Raw genomic sequence first — 22,678 nt, 5'->3', positions numbered from 1 at the left:
AAAGAAGTCAAAGAAATTAGCATGGACTGTATGGATTGATCCACATCCTGCAAACAACTATTTTCTTTGCTATTTTCTCACATGACACTATTACATTCATTGCTGAAATAGATCACATTAATCCTTACATTAACATAACTAGGTTTTCCTACTGATTAGTTTTTTTGTTTTGTTCACTGTATCTCACTATCTCCTACATCTCACATACTTTTCCTCCCTGAGTCAGCCACATCTTGTAAGGTGTTCATGCAATTGGCTGCTGTCCAACGGTGAAAACCCACTGAACACTGACTTCTGTTTTCTTCTGTCTCCAATTTGTGGTTCTCTCTTTTACCTACAGCCTCAGCTTTTCATAAAGCAAATGTCAAAAAAGGGAAGGAGGGGGAAGAGACAGACTGATTATATGTTTTATCTCTTTAGGAAAAGATGCTCATGCTTAATTAGAAACAAGTTAATATTTACAGATGTGGTCATGTTTGTGTGAAGCTGAGCTAACCAGCTTTTTTATATTGAAACCCTGTCAAAAAAAGATAAAGGAAAACCAAAGCTGGTGCGATGAACCACTACAAGTCTGCTTTGCCCCTCCAGAATAAACATTCAGGAGCTCTTATTCCCATATTAAGTTCTTTTCAGACTGGCATCTTCATTTCAGCTTTGTGGTCTTGAATTTTAGAGAAGTTAAAAGTGTAATAGTTGAAAGCTAGTGCCAGATTTTCAGACAACATGCAGTACCTTTTCATGAGTGGCAGAATCAGATGGGCCTGCAGCCACCTCCACCATTATACTCTCCCCAGTCTAAAGAAAAAAATGGGAAAATTGTAAATCAGCACTTCACTCAGCAGCTCTGGGATCATTTAGGAACACAAAGAGAAACAAGTCATTACACTTTGCTCTGTGGGCAGCAGGCAACAGAGAAGCACTGTACTTACCTTTGTTAAAAAAGGTGTGATAAATACAAAGAATACATCATACACAAAAAGAACCAGGAGGAGTAAGGTACAACCCTGAAGGAAGAGACAAGATATTTGGTATTTACACAGAAGGCATTAGCAAACAGCAAAGAATTAATAATTAGAAGGCTATTAAAAGAAAAAGCTTGCAAAGACTAAAACAAGTCAGTAATGTATTTTTCTTATTACCTAAATATTTTAGATAAAGGAATAGGGTCTTGCATGCACCATATAAAATAAAGTAATTCTTAAACACAAAATTACATGTTATTGCCCAAAATTCTTTATGGTGTAAAATCTGAAAATGGTGCCACTTCAGTTTGCTGGGAAATATGAAGCAACTCTGCACTGGAAGATGGCAGGCATAGCTTGAAACACTATATACCATTTACTGTCAGTCTATACAAACTTATAGGTGAAGATAATTTGAAACAAGAGTTTGAAGAGCTGCTTAAGGGGCAAATAAATGACTAATACTGATTTTTGTCTTAGGACAGTGACTAAGGTCAGAAAGATTTGGAAAAAAAACCCTGCTAGATTGATGCATTAGTTGTATGTCAATTTGAAAAACAAAATCAAAGCAATCAAAACAGAACAAATACACCCCCCCTCCCACCAAAGTACTCAAATACCAAATACATAAATAAAGAGGTGGTGTGTGATTTACTAGTCAACACTCTACAGATTCTACAGAACAATCATATGCCACTTCTGGGTCTTCATTATACTCATTGCATGCCTTTTTTCCATGCTGACATATGAATGGAATTGCATTTCCAAGACAATATACTCCATTATAAGTGACTCCTCTGTTCAAACGCATACATGCAAACTTCTCTTTAACTTTCTTCTGAAAGTCTATAACTTCTGTTTAACTTTCATACCTTAAATGTAGGCAGGCGAATTGTTTTCAACATGTAAAGACAGAAAGCAATTCCTAAAGCATCTTGTAGAACCCAGGCCCACCTTAAAAAGAGAAAAATAACATTTTTGCAGGAAACAGCAGGAAAAACAGACCAAGCCTTGTCCTCACTAAGGGACAAGGGACAAAGAAAAAACCCTTTTATTCAAAGTACTTGCTTCAAATTGACCTTGTTGTCAGCATGAGCTTGCAAAAGAGAAGTTGTTTTTCATCAATCTGATAACCTTCCACAAAGAAGTGCCTGGGAGATGAGGGAAAACCTGTGTGATAGTGTCTATCTAGACTTCAGTAAGGCTTTCCACTGACAATCTTCCATAAAATCCTCACAGAGAAACTGAGGAAGTACTAGCTGAATGAGCAGTGAGGTGGACTGAAAACTGGCTGAATGAGGTCAGTGGATACCAAAATGGGAAGTGCTGGGGTCCTTTGTCCTGTAGGTGTGCACCCTTGTGTGCTGAGGCAAATTCACAGCTGGGCCTGGTTTTCAATTGTGTTTTGCAAGTTGAGTATAGAAGTGCTCTTTGCTCTACTCTCAACTGCTAGGGTTAAAGACAAGTAGGATCTGACAAAAACAACACTAAGGTTTCCCAAAAATTGCTATGGTCTAGGTACAATGAGAGATGGTGCTGTTGGATCAATACATGTGTACTTGCTGATGGAGCTCTTGCAGGAAACACTCAGGCCCACTTCAGCTCTGATGCAGAAAATGGATTTCCTAGTCCTAAATATTTTGGAACATTTCTATAGTACTGCTGTACTCCTCAGTCTGACACTTATCTCTCTAAAGGGTCTTTCAGAGTTCATGATTCCTGGATTTGAGTTCTGTCATTGAATGGTCCACACAGAACACAGATCCCACAAAAGCACTGACATGCATTCAAAGCACAGGTCAGACATCTTTGATATCATCAACAGAAACACAGCCAGCATTTCAGTTCCAATACTGAACCCCCAGTAGATGAACCAAGAAGATGAACACAACCTGTATATATGGGAAAACTGGAATATCTGGAAGTGAGGTAAGAGGTAAAAAACCCCAAATAAAAACAAAAACACAACACTCTGTAAAAGATCCACCTCTAACAAAAGTGGTAAGAACCTGCTACAATTAGGTACTACAGCAACACTGGGTGTAGAGAATTACTGACTTGTACAAGAAAGCTGAGAGAAACTAAAGATCTGACAATCTTATCAGTTCTTATTCTCATGAAGAAGTAAGTTGGACAACTTGTGTCCAACTTTCCATATCACTTCTGAAAAGCTGTCTTAAGTCAAAGAGATCAGAATACTGACTGAGACTCAGAGAAATTCAAGCTTAACTAGAGACAGTTTTCTGTAATTTAAATGAACAAGAAAAAGACGACGCACATAAGGAACAACTAAGAATTTCTGCATGTCTCTATTTTTTTTTTTCCTGTCATTCCTAATTTCTGGATACATGTAGACTTCTGTGGATGTCAGTTATTTATATTATAAAGTGTATTACAATTTTTAGCACAGAAAAAATTTTAGCACAAATCACTTACTGATCTTCATTTCTGAAGATTCCCCAGACTATGCTGACAGAGATACAAAATACTGCCAAGAGCAACATCCGGACCTGGGGACGCTTGTGAAAATATGGCAAGTTGTTGTCTGGGATTCTGAAAAAGAATCACACCAAAGCTACAGTTGTCTATGTATATAGCCTCTTCCTTCATCAACACTTTGAAGCATGAAGCCACCTTTTAAACTCCACACCTAAGTTTCCCTATTAAAAGTTTGAAAGTTGCCACATACCTACACTTTCCCAAGGGGAATCTTCTTACAAAGGGAGACAGACAGCTGTAAAGACCAATCGAGGCAGCCAGGCAGAATATTCCTATTATAACATAGACTGAGGGGAAAAAAAGTATTAAGTCCAAGTAGGACAAGGCAAGAAATGCTTTTTGCATATCCTGGCTGAATAAAGAACAGAAAGTCAGTAAGACTAAATGAGAAATAACGCTTGCATTTCAACAGTGAAAGAAATTCAGAGACTTCAAATGATTGATTAGATTTGTGCTCTTTAAGTATCTAACTCTAGCTCCTTTTACTCAGGTGTACTTTATGCAATACCTACTTAAAGTAAAAAACTTCTATCCTGATCTTCTTTAAGTAAGTCATAAGCCTCAAAGGCAACCTATGGTGAAGCATTTATCTTCTCTTTATGAGTACGTAGGAGCATTATAAGGAACTATTAAAGGCACTAAGTAGCAAAATGAATCAATACAGATGGGATGCATGTTTCACTACTTTCTCAAAAATATGAAGAAGCATTAGGCTCTCATGTTTTGTCAATCTGGTAAGTGATCAGTAGAAAATTATAATCTTTATAAAGATAAAAAAATTATCCTTGTCTTGACTTCAAACTGAACAATAATGGAGAGAAAAAAATAGGTCTGAGAACACCTTTAACAAAAATAAAAGGTAGTAAACACTAAGTCTGTATCTACTTAATAGTCTTTAATGTTTGAAAGAAGCTTTATGATTGACCTCACAAAAAGAAGGATTAGAAATCTACTCAGTGAGTTTTCTTACAGTATTTTAAATCATATTGGGATGAAGACACATGACAGAAGAGAGATGTTTCATTATTATTTTCACAATAAAGTGTACATTGAACGATGTCAGCCTTGTGATATTGAAGATGTATCAATACAAATACAACCTTAAGAGTACCTAAGTGGTCATAGAAGAAATAAAGGAGGACGAGCATTGAGCAGCACATCACTACAAACACACAGATCATTATGGGAGTCACATCCACTGTTTCATCATCATGTTTCTCTGCCCCATCATCACGCTTGTGCTTCATGTATCTCCTGAAAGAGTAACATGCTACCATCAGTTCATTCCTTCTGGAACAAAATACACAACAAGGATGCTGAATCTTCAGCAAAAAACCACAAGGGGTTGAAACAACACCAATGGCTGCTTTGATTCCCACTCAAGTCAGCGGGACACAGTATTTTCCATGGAGGTATGAACATCAGCTGTAACACAAATGCATAAACCAGTAACCGCTGTGTTAACTTATCTAGAGAACTATTTCATTTGCTAAAAACTCAACTGAATCTTGAAAACTACCACAGAATAATTTGTTAACTTCAGAAGAAATCCTTGAATCAGGTTGTATGTACAAAATAAATGTTAAAATTAGTGTGGCACAATGACTGCCTTCTCCCAATCCCACTTGCTGATAAAAAGTAACCATAAAACTTCATTTAAAAGTTGGTAACAAACATAGCATATATTAGCCATCCAATCAATTTGGTTTGCCCTTTACCAGTAAAAGCAAATTTTATTATTTTTTTACAAAGCATTTATGTGGTGAATTTTTGCAAAAGGGAAGCCTATTAATAATTTTCTTTCTGAGCTTTTCAAATTTTTGGTCTTTTAACATGGCAAAATCCTAAAAAAATCTACATGCAATTTAAACTCTATCCTACAGTGACCAAACCAATGCAAGGCTCAGGGCCTTTTAAACATCACATCAGCATTTTCCCTAGTGTCTCCTAACCTCGCTAGCAGAGCTGCCAGGTGATGCTTACATAAACACCACCTTTTTTTTTTGGTTCTGTGAAAAATACAGGAAAACTGGTATACTGCATTTAGTTACTCACTTTTTCACATCTCTGCTTCCTGCCCAGTAGCCTCCAATTGCAACAGTCCCCACTGCCATGACAAAGATAATCACCATGTTGTAGTCCAGCACAGGTTCATTTGGTGCATACATTGCTCCTTTCACTGAGCTGCCAAAACTCTGCGGAGGTAAATACAAGTTAGGAAGGACATCCAAAAATTCACCTTAGCAAAGGTTCACTTACTTAACTTTCACTAAGCAACCTCAGAATCAGGTTTTATTATAAACACATAAGAGCCATCTATTGGCTCTTCTATTAGTGATATTTATTTCCAGCACCAGGCTGTATTTTGATTTTATTCCAAAGATGAGAAACAACCTCCCAAGAGATTTTTTTTTTCCAAAACACAATAATGCAATCTTCATGAATATACTCTCTACATATTCAAAGCTCTTAAGGTGGACTTAATACTGTTGAGCAGTGACTCATTTACATGAGATAATATAAATGAGAGCTTTTAGTATCAAGTTTACCTTGCCAATATCTAACATATCCGTATAGCTAAGCAGAGCCACAGGAATATCAATCTCTTCATACTGGCTCCTATTACCTCCAGGAGGAACCTGAAAGACAGTTCAGACCAGGTAAGAATATGTTTATTTCTGCAAATACTTCTACTGGTTCAAAAGGGTTAAAGTTGCAAATTCTGTTCTGGCTAATTTGAAAAATACTCTAGAAGGGAACTTAATGACAGCAAACACTCAAAAGTCAAAATATATGCCTGCTCCCAGTAAAACAGAAGTAATATAAGACTGTAACAGCAAAATGAAGCAACCAAATTTCAAGCAGTTTTTTTGTAAATCAGGGTCACAGGTTTCTGACTGATGTGTACCTCTAACATTGACCAGGACTCAAACCTACTAATTTTATTTTCAAAACTACTAATTTTACAAAATACATGCTGTGACTGCTCCAGCTGAATCTAAAGCACTAGATTCAGTGTGGTAGTATGATGGAGTCACAAACCAACCTCATCCTTTGACTCCAGTTTCATTTGGAACAAGGATAATCCTGAGCCCTTAACCTGAATTTCACATGAGCTCTGTGCCAACCCTTCCTACTTAAATGAGGGTTCTTGTTCCATTCATTCTTCCATCAGATGTATGGTTTCCACACATAATTATGCAACATACGTACATGCAGGAACACACATGCATTAATTACTTTAAAGAGGAACATCAAATACCAGCAATGTGCACTGAAGACAAGACAATATCTAGCATCAGAGGAGTATCAGCAGCATAGGAAGATAAAAAGCAACTTACCAGTCTCTCTCTACTAACAATCAGCAGCCCACGGGCCCCATTTATCTGAGCAAGCCTCACTTTCTCATAGAAGGTGCAATTTCCTCGCATCACCATGGGGATTTGATTATTAAATCCCCCATGAGGTACATCAGAAGGAGAGCACAAAACAGATGCTGTCTGATCCTGCAGTTGCAGGAGTGACTGAAAAAAAGAAATTAGTTAAATACATATATATAACATAAAATAATAAAAGAAGTCAAGACCAGAAGCCAGAGTTTCTAAAGAGTAATTTAAAACCTTCCAGTAATGGAGTGGTGGACTAGTCTCAGAGCAAAATGAAAGCTGAAACTATGTAGTCTTCTCTACTATGTAGGGACCTGCCTTGTTTCACCCTATTGTACAGAATTCTGCTGGTAATAAAATTTGGGATATGACCTTCACTTGCATTTATTTCCTTCAGCATTATTGCTGTTCTGATGCACAGAGCCAGGATTTGGGAGGAGTACAGCAAGGTTTTATCTTTGATGGGGCAGCAGAATGGCAGGCTGGGATGATGGAGAGTATGAACAGCTAGAAACCAAAACACAGGCTGGATAAAAGTACAGAAGCACGTGGAATAAACTTTCATCTTGAAACCTACTGTATCCAGTGACCTGAGATTTTGCATGCCAAGTACTTGAATACTGGATTCTAAGCTACTTCTCTCACCACTTGTGATCCAGAGACATTGCAAGCCTGTCCCAATTCCTTAATTTTGCCCTTCCTCAGACCCAAAGGCATCTAATCTGGTGTGTTTCAACAAGAACATCCCAAAGACACTTCAAGGTTTTAGAAATAACACTGGCATGAATTGTTCCTTGCAAAATCTAAACAACCACCAGCATCTTTGCCCAGTTCTATTTGCAAGTTGCCAGAAAACTGCAATAATCTACCAAACAACCAAGCTGTGCTAAGAGAAGCAGGCCTCAGCCCTTGCTGAGGTGAGCTGGCAGATTTGAGAAGAGGTAAAGTTTTAACCTGAAAAAATGGAACAGTTTGTATTAGAAATCCACAGGTACACAACATAAAATACCTGTGTAATGGACTCTACAGTTTTAGGAGGGAAAGGGAAGTGTCAGGTTGTCAGGAGCTTCCACCTTATTCAGAAAACTGCTGTCTCCAGCCTGACCTCTGGAGACAGCGAAATGCTCCAACCCACACTTCCTCGGCAGGCAAGTCTCAGCATGGACCACAACACAAATGCAGAGTGAGCTCAGAGTGCTGCACTGCATGGCCTCATGCAGTGCAAGAGTTTATCAGCTGAGTCTATACAAGGCAAAGACAACTTCTGATGTATCTAGGGACTAATCTAGAGGTGCAATAAACCCACCAGAAGTAACTGAGACTTGCCTACACACTGGTAAGGAACTCTAATAATTCTGTGGGGCTCATTCAAAGTGCATTTGCTGATTTCATCATTCAGTGCCAGTAACTGTCTCACAGAAAAGAGTGAAGAATTTACTCCATTTTCAGCTCGTACAGCTTTGAATAATGCAGCAAAAGCTTGACACAGTTTATGACTACCTAATCTTACACTTGACACTGAGAAAGCACTAAAGGCCACAGTTCACTATATAAGAAAAGCCATGTGGTATCTTCTTGTACCATGCTGACTACAAAAACTCCTTTGCAAGCCCAGATATGTGCCATTTTAGTTTCATTGATCACATCATTGAAAATGAGTATTTTTGTTTTGAACAGCAACAGTCATTATCTCTGCACAATGCCTGGAAATGAGCATTGCCATCCTAGCACTGCCTAGTGATCTTAGGAGATAAAACACTTTCTGGGCAGAGCAAACAAAGCAGTTGCTTCAAATTCTACCAATCCAACTAAGAAATCAGTAGTTTCCTTGTAACAAAGGCATTTCTATACATTTTTTGTCAGCAGTTAGCTAGGTACTTACAGCTTTACCCAGATCATGCGGCAAATGGGCCCACTGAGAGTTGAAGAGAATACAGTAGTCTTTTCCTTTGCTGCTCCCCTTCTCTGAAAGGACATGTACCATCCCATACTCACAGCACACCTGAAAATGTAAGAAAATTTCACAAGAATTTTGGGTTACATAAAATATCAGAAGTGAAGGGAGTAACTTGCTGTTGACTGGCCTGCTTTGTATTTTTAAAGAAAAACAAGAATCTAAAAAGTTTCCATATCTGTGCAGGGAGTACAGTGGAATTTGTTATTATTTCCATCATGCTTCAAAGAAAGGCTTTAGATATATTAGGCAGATTCCCTCCTACACAGCAATTGGCCAAAGAATCAAATGAAACAATACTGGATGTGTTTAAAGAAAAAAGACCAAACCCAACAAACCAAAAAGCCAACCTCAAACAACACTGGCGCACATATGTACATAACCACAGCAAGGGAAAGAAGCTGGACAAATGCAGAACAGATATGAGACCTGGAGTACTCTGTTCAGCTCTGGGGCTCTCAACAGCAGGAGGATGTGGAGCTGCTGGAGCCAGGCCAGAGGAGCCATGGAGATGCTGCAAGGGCTGGAGTCCCTCTGCTCTGGAGCCAGCCTGGCACAGCTGGGCCTGCTCACCTGGACAAGAGAAGGCTCCAGGCAGAGCTCAGAGCCCCTTGCAGGGCCTGAAGGGGCTCCAGGAGAGCTGCAGAGGGATTGGGAACAAGGCCTGGAGGGACAGGACCCAGGGAATGGCTCCCACTGCCAGAGGGCAGGGCTGGATGGGATCTTGGGCAGGAATTGTTCCTTGGCAGGGTGGGCAGGCCCTGGCACAGGGTGCCCAGAGCAGTGGGTTGCCCCATCTCTGGAAGTGTTCAAGGCCAGGCTGGATGTGGCTTTGAACAGCCTGGCCTAGCCCACCCCATGTCAGGGGCCTGGAACTAGATGATCTCTAAGGTCCCTTCCCAGTCAAACCATTTCATGATTTTATGAATAAGATACCAACTCCTGAAAATACAGCCTGAAATAATGATCAATTCTAGATTTGTATCACTCCAAAACTCAACCTTGGACACCTTTGCTGAAGATGTGGCAAGGCCCCAAAGCAGCAGCAGCAGCTCTTTTTCTGTCCTAGGTAGTACATGTAGACTCTCAAGTCTACCTACTGCATTTACTTATCACCGCTTCAATGACCCGTTGTCACTGTTGTCAAAACTCCAACGACATCTGCAACAACGTAAGTAGTGAGATTACATATCTAATATTTATAATTAAAGGCCTGTCCTGGGTCTGGCTGGGATAGAGTTAGTTTTCTTTATAGCAGCTGATGGTGCAGTGTTTCAGTTTTGTGCCCAAAACAAATTTATTTTTGCTGATAACAAACTAATGTTTTAGCTATTGCTGAACAGTGAGCAGAATGTCAAGGCCTTCTCTGTTTCTCACCCTGTTCACCTGGTGAATAGATGCCCAAGAGGTTTGGAAGGGGTCACAACCAGGCAGATGATACAACAAAGAGATATTCCATACCCATAGCATATCACGTTCATTTCTATAAGGAGGTTAGCCATCTTTTGCATCATGTACATGTTAGAATTCTCCTGAAGAACTCATGGAAACTGAGATAACAGAACCCAGATCCTGTAGTAACATGGAGAAAGAGAACAAGAACTACAGCAAAAAATAAAAATAGTAACATACAGCAAATCTACCAGCTTTAAATGCCTCAGTTCTGATACACAGTATGTAGCTTGCTTGTTCAGTGAACTGCTCATACTACACCTAACTGCAAGATGTGTTGATTTTAGCACCAATATTTTCAGCTTCCCATCCCTGCAAAAAAACAACCAAAAAAACCACAGCAAACACAGTAATTTCCTCATTATTTTGGTTAGGTCAGATTTTACCAGGCCACTTCCCAGCAAAACTGGAAGATCTGGGGGCTCACAAGTAGGTACTTGCAAACACTTCCTTAACACAGATGTTTTCACAAATCTTATTCTTCATGATGAGGTCTGTTCTTTTAAACATCTACTCCTATCCTTCCCTTCCCTGTGTATAGTGACACAATTTTGTGAGTACTAGGTATATTCCTCATCTTCCACCCAAAAAGCTGAACCTAAATCACCTACAAGAGTGTATATATACACACACACACATATACACATGTATATATATACATAACCTGCAAAATATAGTACTTTTGTGGAGTTGATGCAGTTGTCTGTTTGTACCGCAAGTCCTAGTAGATGTTTACCCAGGAAATCAGGAAGTAGGAAGACAAACAAAATAACAGTGGAAATATGTATAACTCCCCTATCACTAGTGGTGGTTTCCTTTAATTAATGTTGACTTCATTCTTGTATTAACTGAGTCAAAACAATTGTAAATCCTCCCTGATCTTGGAAATTATTGAAGAAACACAAAGTAAATGATAAGGTCTGTTTGTAGTGTTCTAAGGACACTGAAATAATCCTCCTGGCCATTTCTAAGTGGCAAACAGGTCCCTGGCAATGCTTCTCTCTCTGACAAGAGGCTCTTGTCCTTGCTTGAACAAGAAGGCATCAGAGCATCATCACTTTATCAGTCAGCCATCAAGTTCTAAAGGACACTTGCTCCACAGAGCAGCAACACAGGGACTGCAGGCTCTGTCTTGGGAGGACTGTCAGGCACCATTTCCACTCATTGAAAAAGAGTAAGTCAATAAGTCTTTCCTTTATACAAAATACTGGACATCAGCTCCTCAGTGTGAAGTTTGCTTATATACATTTCTGTGGCCATCTGGTCAGGTTTGAACATCAACACACTAAGAATTCAATTTCAGATTAAGACCTGACCAGCTGCTGCAAAAAGATTTTAATGCTTCACATGAAAATACATTAAGATACAAATGTAGTGCTCAGAAAGCAAGACAAAACCTAACTTTTAAAATATAATTCAATTATACAAGCTCAGATCTATCCTTCTTTTTGTAGGAGAGTCTTTCTAATCTTCAGTTGCTGCTTTAGAGCCTCACAGTGCTCTTACAGAGTAATTTCAATGTTCAAGTAGTGCTGTCTGGTAATAGATTACAAAAGGATGATGCTGAGAGCAAATGCAAATCATATCTGTATTTTAGCTTCATACAAGCTACTAGATAGTCAGGAAAAAGTTGACTGCATATTAAATGTAGCAGTCTCAAAATACTATTTCAGCTTGCTGATTTGGAAATCCAGCCCTTAGGAACACCAAACACTGTTAATGTGACTGGATTCTTCCTCTTATCATTTTTGTGTTCCCAGAGCATTTGTTTCCTATTGTAGTGGGAAGTTTCTCCATTTTATTGAGGACATTCACTAATCCTTGCTAGAACTTGGCACTCGGAAGTTGCAAAAAACCCAAAATCCACCAACCAACCAAAATCCCCTCAAACCAAACAAACAAGCCCCCTCCCCTCACAACCATCTTATCTTTCTACCATCCCCCTTTGTGGCATACTCCTCTCTCATACCACACATCAAATTCCTTCCTTTCCATTCTTCCTTCTCTCTTTCTCTTGTCCAGCACGCAAGCAAAACTGAAGTCATTGACTGAAGATAAGTTTAACTGGTCTATTGCTCTGCTTTAGCTTTCCCCAAGGAAATCACTTTGTGCCTACCAGAACTGATGAAACTTTGTTCAGAAGATAAATATAACAACATATCCCTAACCATCGCTGCTACTAATTAGAATGTTGTGACAGACTAATTTGTCAACATCTAGTTTAACATTCCTAACCTAAACACACCAATGATATGATAATTATGGAGTTACACTCTTACAAATACACCTAACACATCTGTTTCTTCATGTAGCAACCGAGGAACAAGATGCTAAAGATGACTGGAGTCAGCAAAAATGTCGCATTTTAACATGCTTGTTCAAAACTCCATTAAAAGAATCCATCACATTTATTTCTCCCTCTTTATTTCAAACCCTACTACACAGAAATTACCATGCATCCCTAGGAGACACTCAGGGTAAAAATATGTTTTTTGGAAAACTTCTGAGAATTACAGAATGGTTTAGGTTGGAAGGGACCTTTAAAGGTCACCCTGTCCAAATCCCTGGCAATGGGCTGGGAAATTGTCAAGTAGACCAAACCTTGTTCAACCTGGCCTCCAACACTTTCAGGGATGGGACACCCACCTCTTCCATGGACACAGTGAGGAGTTGTGTGTTTTACTAGTGTTTTACACTGCGCCAGTTCTTACCACCTGCATTCTTACCACCTGCAGTGTGCCCAGAGGCAATGATGGCATTCTGCTGCAAGATGTCAGCAAGCAATAAAGAAACGTCACTGTAAAAATGTACAGGAGGTAGATATTTTTATATTTAGCTCTTCTGCATATAAATGGTCTTTGTTAACATATGCAGCAACTTTTCCCCTTTTTTATAACGAGCGTTAACTAAGTCCTTTAGAGGCAGTGACATTTGTCCTGACGCATGCTGATAGGGGAGATCACACCGATTAGCTCAGTGCAGACTAAAGCCACTTGAGCACAGTGCAAGTTTCCAAGATATCTGTGGAGAAAGAGAGACACTACTGCACATATGCTGTGAGGAAACAAGAACTCCAACTCCCTGCTATAGTGGACTTGTTAACTCATATCTCAGGTATCCAACCATAGGACTTAAACAACAAAACCAAATAATTTAGAAAAATAACCTGTACTTATTATCTTGAATTTGATTTTGAAGAGTAACAAGCAACAGAGATGCAAATATAGTCACACACAAAAGACAAGAACAAAAGAATGTTCCCTGCTTATTGTACGTGGCCTAACTGGACTTAGATAAACACACAAATCATGGAGTATCCTAGCTTTGAATATTACATGTACAACTCTCTCCAAAATCTTCAGGCAGTTTTGTAGGAGCTCTCCTGTAATTGAACAGCTTTATGCATATGGGAAACAATCAAGCTGTACAGTTAAAAGTTTTACATCTGTGAAATATATCTTTATATTGCACACATCTTTAAAATGAGAGTAAGTATAGGGTGTGTTGCTACATTTCTGTGGAGAAAAGCATTACTGGAACTCAGGAATAATTCCTAAAAGGCACCCGGGGGTAGTTACACACTATTTTGCTTTCTGAGCCATTTAATGGATGTGCTTCAAAGAAATATTAAGGGAGTAAAAGGTTCCTAATGTGAAATGCTCAAAACATTTTAGAAGCTATGTGGATTTGTGTTCCAAAAGCCAAATGAAAGTCAAGGAGGAATTAAAGGCAATATGAGCAGGGCTAAAAGCAGAAGAGGGAACAGAGACTTTTAGAAACTCTGTAGAGAACATAATCTGTGGATAATGTGGATTAACAGACATTTTTACAATGCTATTATCATTTAGAAGCAAAGCACAGTTCTGAAGTTTATTCTTATCCACTTTCATGCACCCAGGTTTGTTTTTATTCATGTCAGTAGGTATGAGACAACAAAAGTTCAAGCAGTGCTGCTTATGCACAGGCATAGTGGCAACATTTATGATGATTCCTTACTCCTAGAGACTACTTCATATCCTAGATTAACCCAGGAGAAAATATCATCTCCTGTTCAGATCCTATACAATGTGCCTACAACACCAAAGGCTCTTTTCCAAGTGTCTGGATATCAAGTCCAGCCTTTTTCAAACACAGAAAAACAACAGCTGCTGTGACAATAAGGTATATTATAATACTTGCATCTTATTGATCCTGTGGCTTAAAAAGCACACAATAGTGTATAATTAACACAAAAGGAAGTGTTTTCTACAAAGCTGCAAAACTGGAAAGAGTTTTCACACAACAGAAATGTAAAATCTGAGGGCAGAATTTAACAGATGAGCTAATCTAATGTTTGTGGTAATAGAAGGGCATACTTGTTAGCTCTAAATCTTATCAGGGCTTTTTTCCACAGACCAATGTATAAAAGAGAAGAATGCTCCCCAGCAAGTTTTTTTAGGTGAATTAATGTAGCTCAGAGGCAAGCACTGGACTCGCAAGTTAAATGATAGAAGAAGGCAGAGAGGAAGAATTCACCTCACCAGTATTTCAAGAAACTTCAGTGTGTGTGACTGAGCCAACCCAATGTCTGTCTTGTTTTTTCCTCCCTGCCTTAGGCCCCACACTCACTGGATGTCCTATATACCTTTTCTGCTTTCAGTAGCTCTATTAACTGACCTAGCCACTCATATCTCAAGAGAGATTTCACAGACACTGGGAGCTGTGTTCCTTGAAGAAGGAATGAACGAGCTATCCTACTCTTACAGTAGGTACCATGTCTGAGTTCCCAGGAGCTGAAGTCATTCTTTCCCATGAACTGCACTGATCCATCTGGAGACCAGCAAAAGCAGGCAGTAAAGCTGCACACAAATAAAACACTCTTTCAACAAACATAGTGCAGAGAGCTACGTATTCATAATGCAATAATTCCAGGAGACTAAATTGTCAGCCATAATGCAGAATTTCAGACAGACTTTCCAGTTCTTTGGACCCATATCATAGAGTGCCTTAATTTAAAATACAAACCCATCACCTCAATTCAACATATTCTGCTGAAAGCTGCTATAGTGAAGGCCAGCTAGATCCAACACACTTGCTGCAGATCATGTTGCTATGTTCGTCACTAGTCAAAGGCTCAAATATCTGCTGTTGTTACAGGAAACTGAGGTATAACAATGCCTGGAAAGAATGGGAATTTAAATGAAATGTGAGAACTCAAATACCAAAGCAAGATCTAAGTGCAGATTGTACTTGGATCTATAAGATCACACCACTCTTAAAGTGTTCCCAGATAAGGACCCAGATTTGGAAGAAACATGCTTCAGTAGCCAGGCTGATCCTTCTCCCTAAATCAGAAAATAGAAGCAAATGTGGACACTACCTCCTCTTGCCCCAGAGAAAACAAATAAACAAAACATTTCTATTATCCTGTTTCAAGGCGGGAGACAAAGGTATATGCTCACTAAGGCAAGGGTAAAGCACTGAGAATGAGTACAGCTGGCACACAGCAAACCCACACAGCAGCTCCTGACAACAGCTGTCAGCTCTGTCCCCTGGAATGACTCCAGCCATCAGTCACAGGGGTACCAAACCAGGACAAGTGCAGCAGAGCACTCTTCTCTGCCTCACACTAAGGAGGATGTGCTACTCAAGCCATCCCAACAACTGCAAGCACAAGAGATGCAGAAGTTATGCACAATACAAGATATTCAAGCAAATTTTTAAAACACCAGTTTGGCTAACAGAAACATATTGGCAGCACACAGTACATCCACTTTTCACTGCAGCAGCAGGACTGTTTCAGCACCCTGGCCAGTCTGCCCAAGCTTATTCAAGTACATTAACACTTCCACTGCACAAATACACCAAATGTTTACAGACAGGAATGTGCTGCAATGCATGGAGCTGAACGTAAGACCTCCAAGTACCCACTGGTGGAATATCCACCCACTGTCCTTCTGCACTGCCATATGCTCACTTTCCCCAAACTGATGGATCAAACTGACTCCATGCCAGTCTTTGACTCATTCTTGTTAATTCGTAAATTAAATCTTATTAATTTGTTGGGCCTACACGCGCACTACCAGTCCCTGCGAAGCATCAGTGGAGATGACAAAATGCATGGGGCATGCAAGAGCATAATGAACACATAATGAAGATAAAGATAATGGATGAAAAAAGGGAATGATACAGAAACAAAGAAGATAGCTGACAACGAGACTACTCTATAACTAAAGATTATTGGCAAGGATACCGTAAGGAGACAGAGGGAGAGGAAGGAAAAATTAGAGTTCCATGTTATGATGTTACACTAGTAATATTCAAGAAGCCATAATACACTCCAAATTACCTAACAAACAATCAAGAAGTTTAAATGACACATTAAGTGACATTTCAAAATTTCCAGAACACAAAACACCAAACTTAAAAGGCAAAAGCTATATACCATGCAATGCAATTCCTAGAAATCCACTCTCTCCTGTATCAGGATTACATGCCTCGTTCATCACACCCTTAGAAACGTATTCCACAAAATAATTAATATTTTAGTAATGACAATACAAGACTCAAGACAGACTACAGAGTCAGGGTCAGCAGAAATCCCTTCTTTTCTGCTGAACGCTTCCTCACAGGTAGTTTGTCAGTCAGGATAAAGCCAGAGCCGTCACTGCGGGGATCTGGCCCGGGGGCTCGGCTGTGATCCCCTCCCTGGGGCTGCCTGGCGAGGATGCTGGGCTGGGCCCACGGGGGCCCCGAAGTTTTAGGAACTACGAGGAAAACGCTAGTTACTACGGAAAGAACAAAAAAGTCTCAAACAACCCCAGACCCACAGATATATCAATGCTGCCAAATCGCAAAGGGCAGGGCCAGCAGCCCCATGCGCTCCGCTGTCTTCCTGCGGCCACGGCTCGGCCCCGGCCCACTGCGGGGCGGCTGCAGCACCTCCGAGCGCCCATGGGAGGCGGCTCCGGGCTCGGACGCACCGCACAGCCCGCCCGGGCCCGGCTGCGCCCGCGGCCGCTCCCCGCCCTCAGCCAGGCTGGGCGCGTAGCTCGGGGAGCGCACGGCCCGGCACGGCCACTGACCTGCGGCAGCAGATGCAGGAGCAGCCAGAGGCGGAGCGGAGCCGGCCGCGCCGCCATGCCGGGCCTGCCGCGCCGCCGCCGCTTTGTTCCGACCTGGGCCGGGCCGGACCCTACCGCACCGGGCACCCAGAGCCCGCACCGGACGTCCCGCCCCAGCGCCCCGAGCCGCCAACCGGCTCCGCCGGGGCATGACGTCACTTCTGGCGGTGCCGAATGAAATGGCGAGTGGTGGCGGTGGCGGCGGCGGCGGCGGCGCGGGGAAGATGGCGGTGAGGAACGGGGTAGTGTGGGCGCGGTGCCGCAGCAGCGTTCCGGGTCTGTGTCTCCGCGGATGGCGCGCTTTAACTTGAGCCGCCTGTGCTCTGCCGTAGGATAAGGAGAAGAAGAAGAAGGAGAGCATCTTGGACCTCTCCAAGTACATTGACAAGACCATCCGGGTGAAGTTCCAGGGCGGGCGGGAAGGTGAGCCCAGCGCGTGGCTGCAGTACGAAGCTCTTTGGCCTCTCGGCGTTTTCCCTCAGCCGATGCCTGTCGGCTCTGCCCTCCTGCTCACGCTGCTTTCCCATCAAGGGAAGCGGAGGAGTAGCGGGTGCTTTTACTTATTAGTGGTTGCAGTTACTGGTGCGAAGTTTCTTTCGTTTAAATATTCCGTTGATCTCCTGGATGCACTTTTATGGCTCATCTGTGCATCTCTTTTATTAGTTGTTTTGAACAGCCTTATTTTGGCTGGGGTTGGTTTGTTTTTTGGTTTTGGTTTTTTTTTTTTTTTTGCATTGCAAGGATGCACTTAAAGGAACAAAGAAACATTTATGGATGTAACAATTAATGCAACTGTCGTGTCTTTCATCTGTTGACATGGTAAGCATGCCCGGAGTTCGTGGTTCAATATATGCCACGGTGCCTTTGCGTCCCCGTCCCTTCCCAGCTGCGCAGGTACATCCCAGTGCACTTGGTGCCACCCGCAGGCACTTATTTGTGTGAGTTTACCATGTGCTGCATTTTCAAACTCTACTCCAACCTTGTGCTTATAAGGGTTTGGAAGTTACTTGAAGTTCTTACTGAGAAGTGTATTTGTCAAACTGGGAAGTCGCTCTGTGTAATTTTGTGATATATTAAGTGACTAGTCTTGTGGAATCACGTTCTCCATTAGGACAAAGTGCTGGTCTATCTGCAGTGCCTCTCCGTGAGGCAGGGCTTATGCTAAAGACATGATGTACCAGGAGGGCACCTGGAAGATGGGGTTTCTGAGGAAAGAACTTAAAATATGGTCTTGCTTCATTTTTAACCATAACCTTTCATTAAGGATATTTATTTTGTGTTGGAGTTGTCTTTTATTTTCTTTGTGTGACTTGTACTGATTTGTTATACAGTATTCTTAAAGTGCCCTCGAAATTGTCTGAAAGCAAAAATGTTAGTATCTTGAAGAACATTTGGAAGAATTGATTGAAAAGTCTGTAAGTTTTAATTGGTGCAATGCAGTCCAGCTTTTTGTGTACTTGCCATTGATAAAGAAGACACTGTTTAATATCTCTGGCCTCATTTGCTGGGACTTGCCTGAAAGAGAGAACAGGCCTGGAGAACTGAATCTACCTTTCATGAAGTCTTATGTTGCTGTATACCTTGTTTTGGTCCTAATCATTGTTTTCTGTGTGGTCTTCAATAGCAAGTGGTGTCTTGAAAGGATTTGACCCTCTTCTGAACCTTGTGCTGGATGGTACCATTGAGTATATGCGAGGTAAGTAATGTGCAATCTTTGGAAAGCTTCCCTTCCCTGGGTGATTTTCTTGACAGAAATCTTACAGCTCTGTAAGTGAATAAGCAGAAACTGCAGATTAACATCACCCAAACTGCAGCGTGCTTGGGATAACTATCTTGTAAAGAAAGACATAAGGTGATGGGTCTATGGGACCTGATAACATGTTCCTGAGGGAATTGGCTGTTACAGTTCCCAAGCTACCCTAAAACGTTTAAAAAGTGATGGCAGTCAGATAATGGGAAAGAGGAAAACATTGAAACCATTTTTCAAAAGGGAAGAAAGGAGTCTGGGAACTACTGTGCTGTCAGCCTGACCTCTTGTGCCTGGGAAGATCATGGAAAAGATCCTCCTTGGAGCTCTGCTAAAACATTTGGAGGACAAGGAGGTGATTTTAGACATCCACCACGGCTTTACCAAGGGAAGATCCTGTCTGAACAACCCAGTGGCGTTTGACACAGTCCCCCACTGTCGCAGCAGTGGGCCCCCAGCTGGGTAATAATTAGCATTGCCTCCATGGTTCACAGAAGGCTGATCAGTATTTTTATTTTATAAATATATATTTATATATATCATTATTAAGAAACCCATTGCTTTTATAGACCGTTACAATACACCTGAACTGAATTGGTCCTCCTATCCAAACACTATCACCATTGGCTAATTAAGAAATCAGCCTTTGGTAAACAAATCTCCATAACACATTCCACAGTTCACAATAACAGGTGCAGCAGGCCAAGATAAGAACCATTTCTCATTCTTTTCTCTGATCTTCTCACAGCCTTTTCCCAGAAAGGCCTGGGAAAGTTGTCTGTTGCTCTCTGTGGCCTAAGAGCTGCTGCCACACCCACAACATCCTTCTCTCTAAATTGAAGAGAAATGGATTTGATGGGTGGACTGTTTGGTGAATGTGGAATTGGTTGGATGGTCATATGCAGAGGGTAGTAGTCAATGGCTTCATGTCCTTGTGAACATCAGGGACAGGGAGTGTCCCTCAGGGATCTCTGGGGACCAGTACTGTTTAGTGTCCATCAGTGACGTAGGCAGGGGGATCAAGTTCACCGTCTGTCTGCAGGTGACACACCTGAAGGATGGGGACATCCAGAGGGACCTGTACAAGTTTTTGAAGAGGGCCTAAAGGAACCTCATGTGGTTTAGCAAGACCCAGGCTGGGGGGATGAATAGATTGAGAGCAGCCCTGCTGAGAGGGACTTGGACTTGCTGGTGGATGAGAGGCTGGACAATATGTGCTTGCAGCTCACAAAGCCAGCTGTATCCTGGGCTGCATCCCTACCAGGGAGGGGATTCTGCTCCTCTGCCCCTGTCCTCAGGTGAGACCCCATGTGCAGAGCTGCCACCAGCCCTGGGGAACAGCAGCAGGAGGACATGGAGCTGCTGGAGCCAGGCCAGAGGTGGCCACAGAGATGCTCCAAAGGCTGGGGCCCCTCTGCTCTGGAGGCAGCCTGGGAGAGCTGGGGTGTTCACCTGAAGAAGAGAGATCTTTGAGGAGATGGTATTGTAGCCTTTCAGTTTTAAAGGGACATAAAAGGAAATGCAGGGGGTGAATGCTTCAGCAGGCCCTATTGTGGCAGAGCAAGAGGTAATGGGTTTAAACTAAAGGAGGGTCAATGTAGATATAACAGAAGATATAGATATAAGGAAGACGGGTTTTTTTTATAATGAATATGATAAAAATACTGGGACAAGTTGCTTGGAGAGGTGGTAGGTGCCCCATCCTTGGGAGCATTTAAAGATGGGACTCTGAGCAGCTGGGTCTAGTTAAAGATGTCCCTGCTTGTTGCAGGGGGGCTGTACTAGATGACCTTTAAAGGTGATTCTGCAGCAGAAGTTAGGTTAAGCACATTCCCTGTGATAGAAATCCCTGGTAGTCCTTGCTTGAGCTCCTCTATAGTTACCTCATTGGCTGCCTTGTCCTCTAAAGCTTGAATAAAGCAGTGTCTCTTTCTCTCTGATACAAAAGCTATCATTTGATAGGACAGTGTTTTTGAAGAGTATTCTCCTACCTGTTTAAAAGGGAGCGCAGAAGCTTTGAATTTCATCTTTAAAAGGGAGTTTTGAAATGTGTTGTTCATTTCTATTATAATGGAAGATAGAAGTTGTTGGTTTGTGTTTGTCCCAGTCCAGCCCTGTTTGGCCTGGTCTGAGAATGGACTGGTGCTCTCTTCCCTAGTGCATTGAGAAGTCAGGGTCTTTTTCTGATCTGCGTTAATCCCCAAGTGTTTGTCTATAATGACATTTGAAATGGGATCAATAGCTTTTTTTAATCACTTGCACGTATATTATTAGTTAGAGGCCTATGAATTCTTTAATAAATGTGTTCTGCTTTTTGTTGCATACAAAGCAAGTTTTGTTATTACTTACTGTAGGTAAGGTCTTGAAAACATCAAATGTCACTGCTGCATCATCTGTATGGTCCACGTGTTCAGTAAAACAAAGCAGCTATGCCAGGAAAGAACATGCGTGTCTGTGCCTTTTGAAGTTGATGGAATTTGGTTTCCTTTTCTTATTTTCCTGTTCTAACCATGGATCTCTGCTTTTTAGATCCGGATGATCAATTTAAATTAACAGAAGACACACGTCAGCTGGGACTTGTGGTTTGCAGAGGGACTTCTGTGGTTCTGATTTGTCCACAGGATGGAATGGAAGCTATTCCAAACCCTTTCATTCAGCAGCAGGATGGTTAATGCTTTCTTTGGATTGTCTCTGAAAACTTCAGGGGTGCAAGTCATTGGAGAAAACTGTCAGTGTGTGAGAAGCTTCCTATTTTGGGGGGGGAAGTTTGAATGTGTATTTGTTAGTGTGAAAGAAGTCAACTTTTATTTTTGTGGCTTTCATAAATGATGAGAGGATGGGGAATGTTCTTGTTTTCCTCCCGCCCCCAAATAAGCGTGTAACTATGTTGTTTAGAGTTGACAGAAGAGAACATATTGTCATGAATTGTCTGAGACCTTCTTGATCTTGTGAGTTTTGAAACAACCCCATAAAATTAGTTATGAATGCCCTGAATATTGGTTATATTCTTTCAATTTTTAAATACATTAAAATGCCTTTAATCCAAATTAAAAGCCTAAATACAGTAGAACATGTTTTTCTTCCTCTTAGATATCAGTACTCAATTGGGGAAGCATTATGTTGTAGTTTTCTGCTGTTGAGTTCAGTCTCTTTTGTGCAGGAAAATTACTCCCTTGTGTAGTGTCATCACCTTTACAAGGGATGTAACCAAGAAGGTCTTTTTCAGCATTTGTTCCAGAACTGGTGGGCTGTGACCTGTGTATCAGCAGGCTCACACATTTCTACAGATGACTGGTCTAACTTGTGGGATAATTCTTGGTTGAGTGACCTAAACCTTATGGAGGTAGCTATTTGTTACTTGGAATTTTAGGGGGAGAATATTTAATATCCTAACATTTGTTCAATTGTAGGCAGCGTCTGGAAGTACTGCATATTTTTATATTGTAGCTATCCACTTGTGGTTTTGCCTGTTATAACTTGATTTGTAAGTAAACATTTTTATTTCTTTTATACTGCAGAAAATGTAAGATTTGAGGAGTTCTGGGTGAATAAAGACAAATTGATCTGTTTCTAAA

At 41.2% G+C, this 22,678-nt stretch overlaps 2 protein-coding genes across 3 annotated transcripts in view; one reads left to right on the top strand and one right to left on the bottom strand.

Annotated features, from left to right (window-relative positions):
- Window positions 1–17,604, bottom strand: part of SPPL2B (signal peptide peptidase like 2B) — a 24,364-nt gene extending 6,760 nt beyond the window's left edge. Inside the window, exons 1-11 of one of the 2 annotated variants that reach the window (XM_030966554.1) lie at window positions 17,318–17,604; window positions 8,730–8,849; window positions 6,803–6,985; window positions 6,011–6,100; window positions 5,517–5,656; window positions 4,573–4,715; window positions 3,652–3,748; window positions 3,399–3,515; window positions 1,835–1,916; window positions 930–1,004; window positions 733–795 (exon numbers count right to left, since the gene is read on the bottom strand). In XM_030966554.1, coding sequence (XP_030822414.1) covers window positions 733–795; window positions 930–1,004; window positions 1,835–1,916; window positions 3,399–3,515; window positions 3,652–3,748; window positions 4,573–4,715; window positions 5,517–5,656; window positions 6,011–6,100; window positions 6,803–6,985; window positions 8,730–8,849; window positions 17,318–17,374 — 1,167 coding nt within the window. In that variant the 5' untranslated portion in view covers window positions 17,375–17,604. The remainder of the gene's footprint in view (window positions 1–732; window positions 796–929; window positions 1,005–1,834; window positions 1,917–3,398; window positions 3,516–3,651; window positions 3,749–4,572; window positions 4,716–5,516; window positions 5,657–6,010; window positions 6,101–6,802; window positions 6,986–8,729; window positions 8,850–17,317) is intronic. The other variant, XM_030966553.1, reaches the window with a different exon arrangement.
- On the top strand, window positions 17,446–22,678 carry LSM7 (LSM7 homolog, U6 small nuclear RNA and mRNA degradation associated). Its single transcript, XM_030966555.1, has 4 exons — window positions 17,446–17,586; window positions 17,689–17,779; window positions 18,981–19,052; window positions 21,633–22,678. Exons 1-4 carry the CDS (start codon window positions 17,506–17,508, stop codon window positions 21,773–21,775), a joined length of 387 nt encoding a protein of 128 aa, XP_030822415.1. The 5' UTR covers window positions 17,446–17,505; the 3' UTR covers window positions 21,776–22,678.

This window comes from Camarhynchus parvulus, chromosome 28 (genome assembly GCF_901933205.1).
Source record: "Camarhynchus parvulus chromosome 28, STF_HiC, whole genome shotgun sequence".
In the NCBI taxonomy this organism is placed as follows: domain Eukaryota; kingdom Metazoa; phylum Chordata; class Aves; order Passeriformes; family Thraupidae; genus Camarhynchus; species Camarhynchus parvulus.
This window is presented reverse-complemented; position numbering and strand designations above follow the sequence as displayed.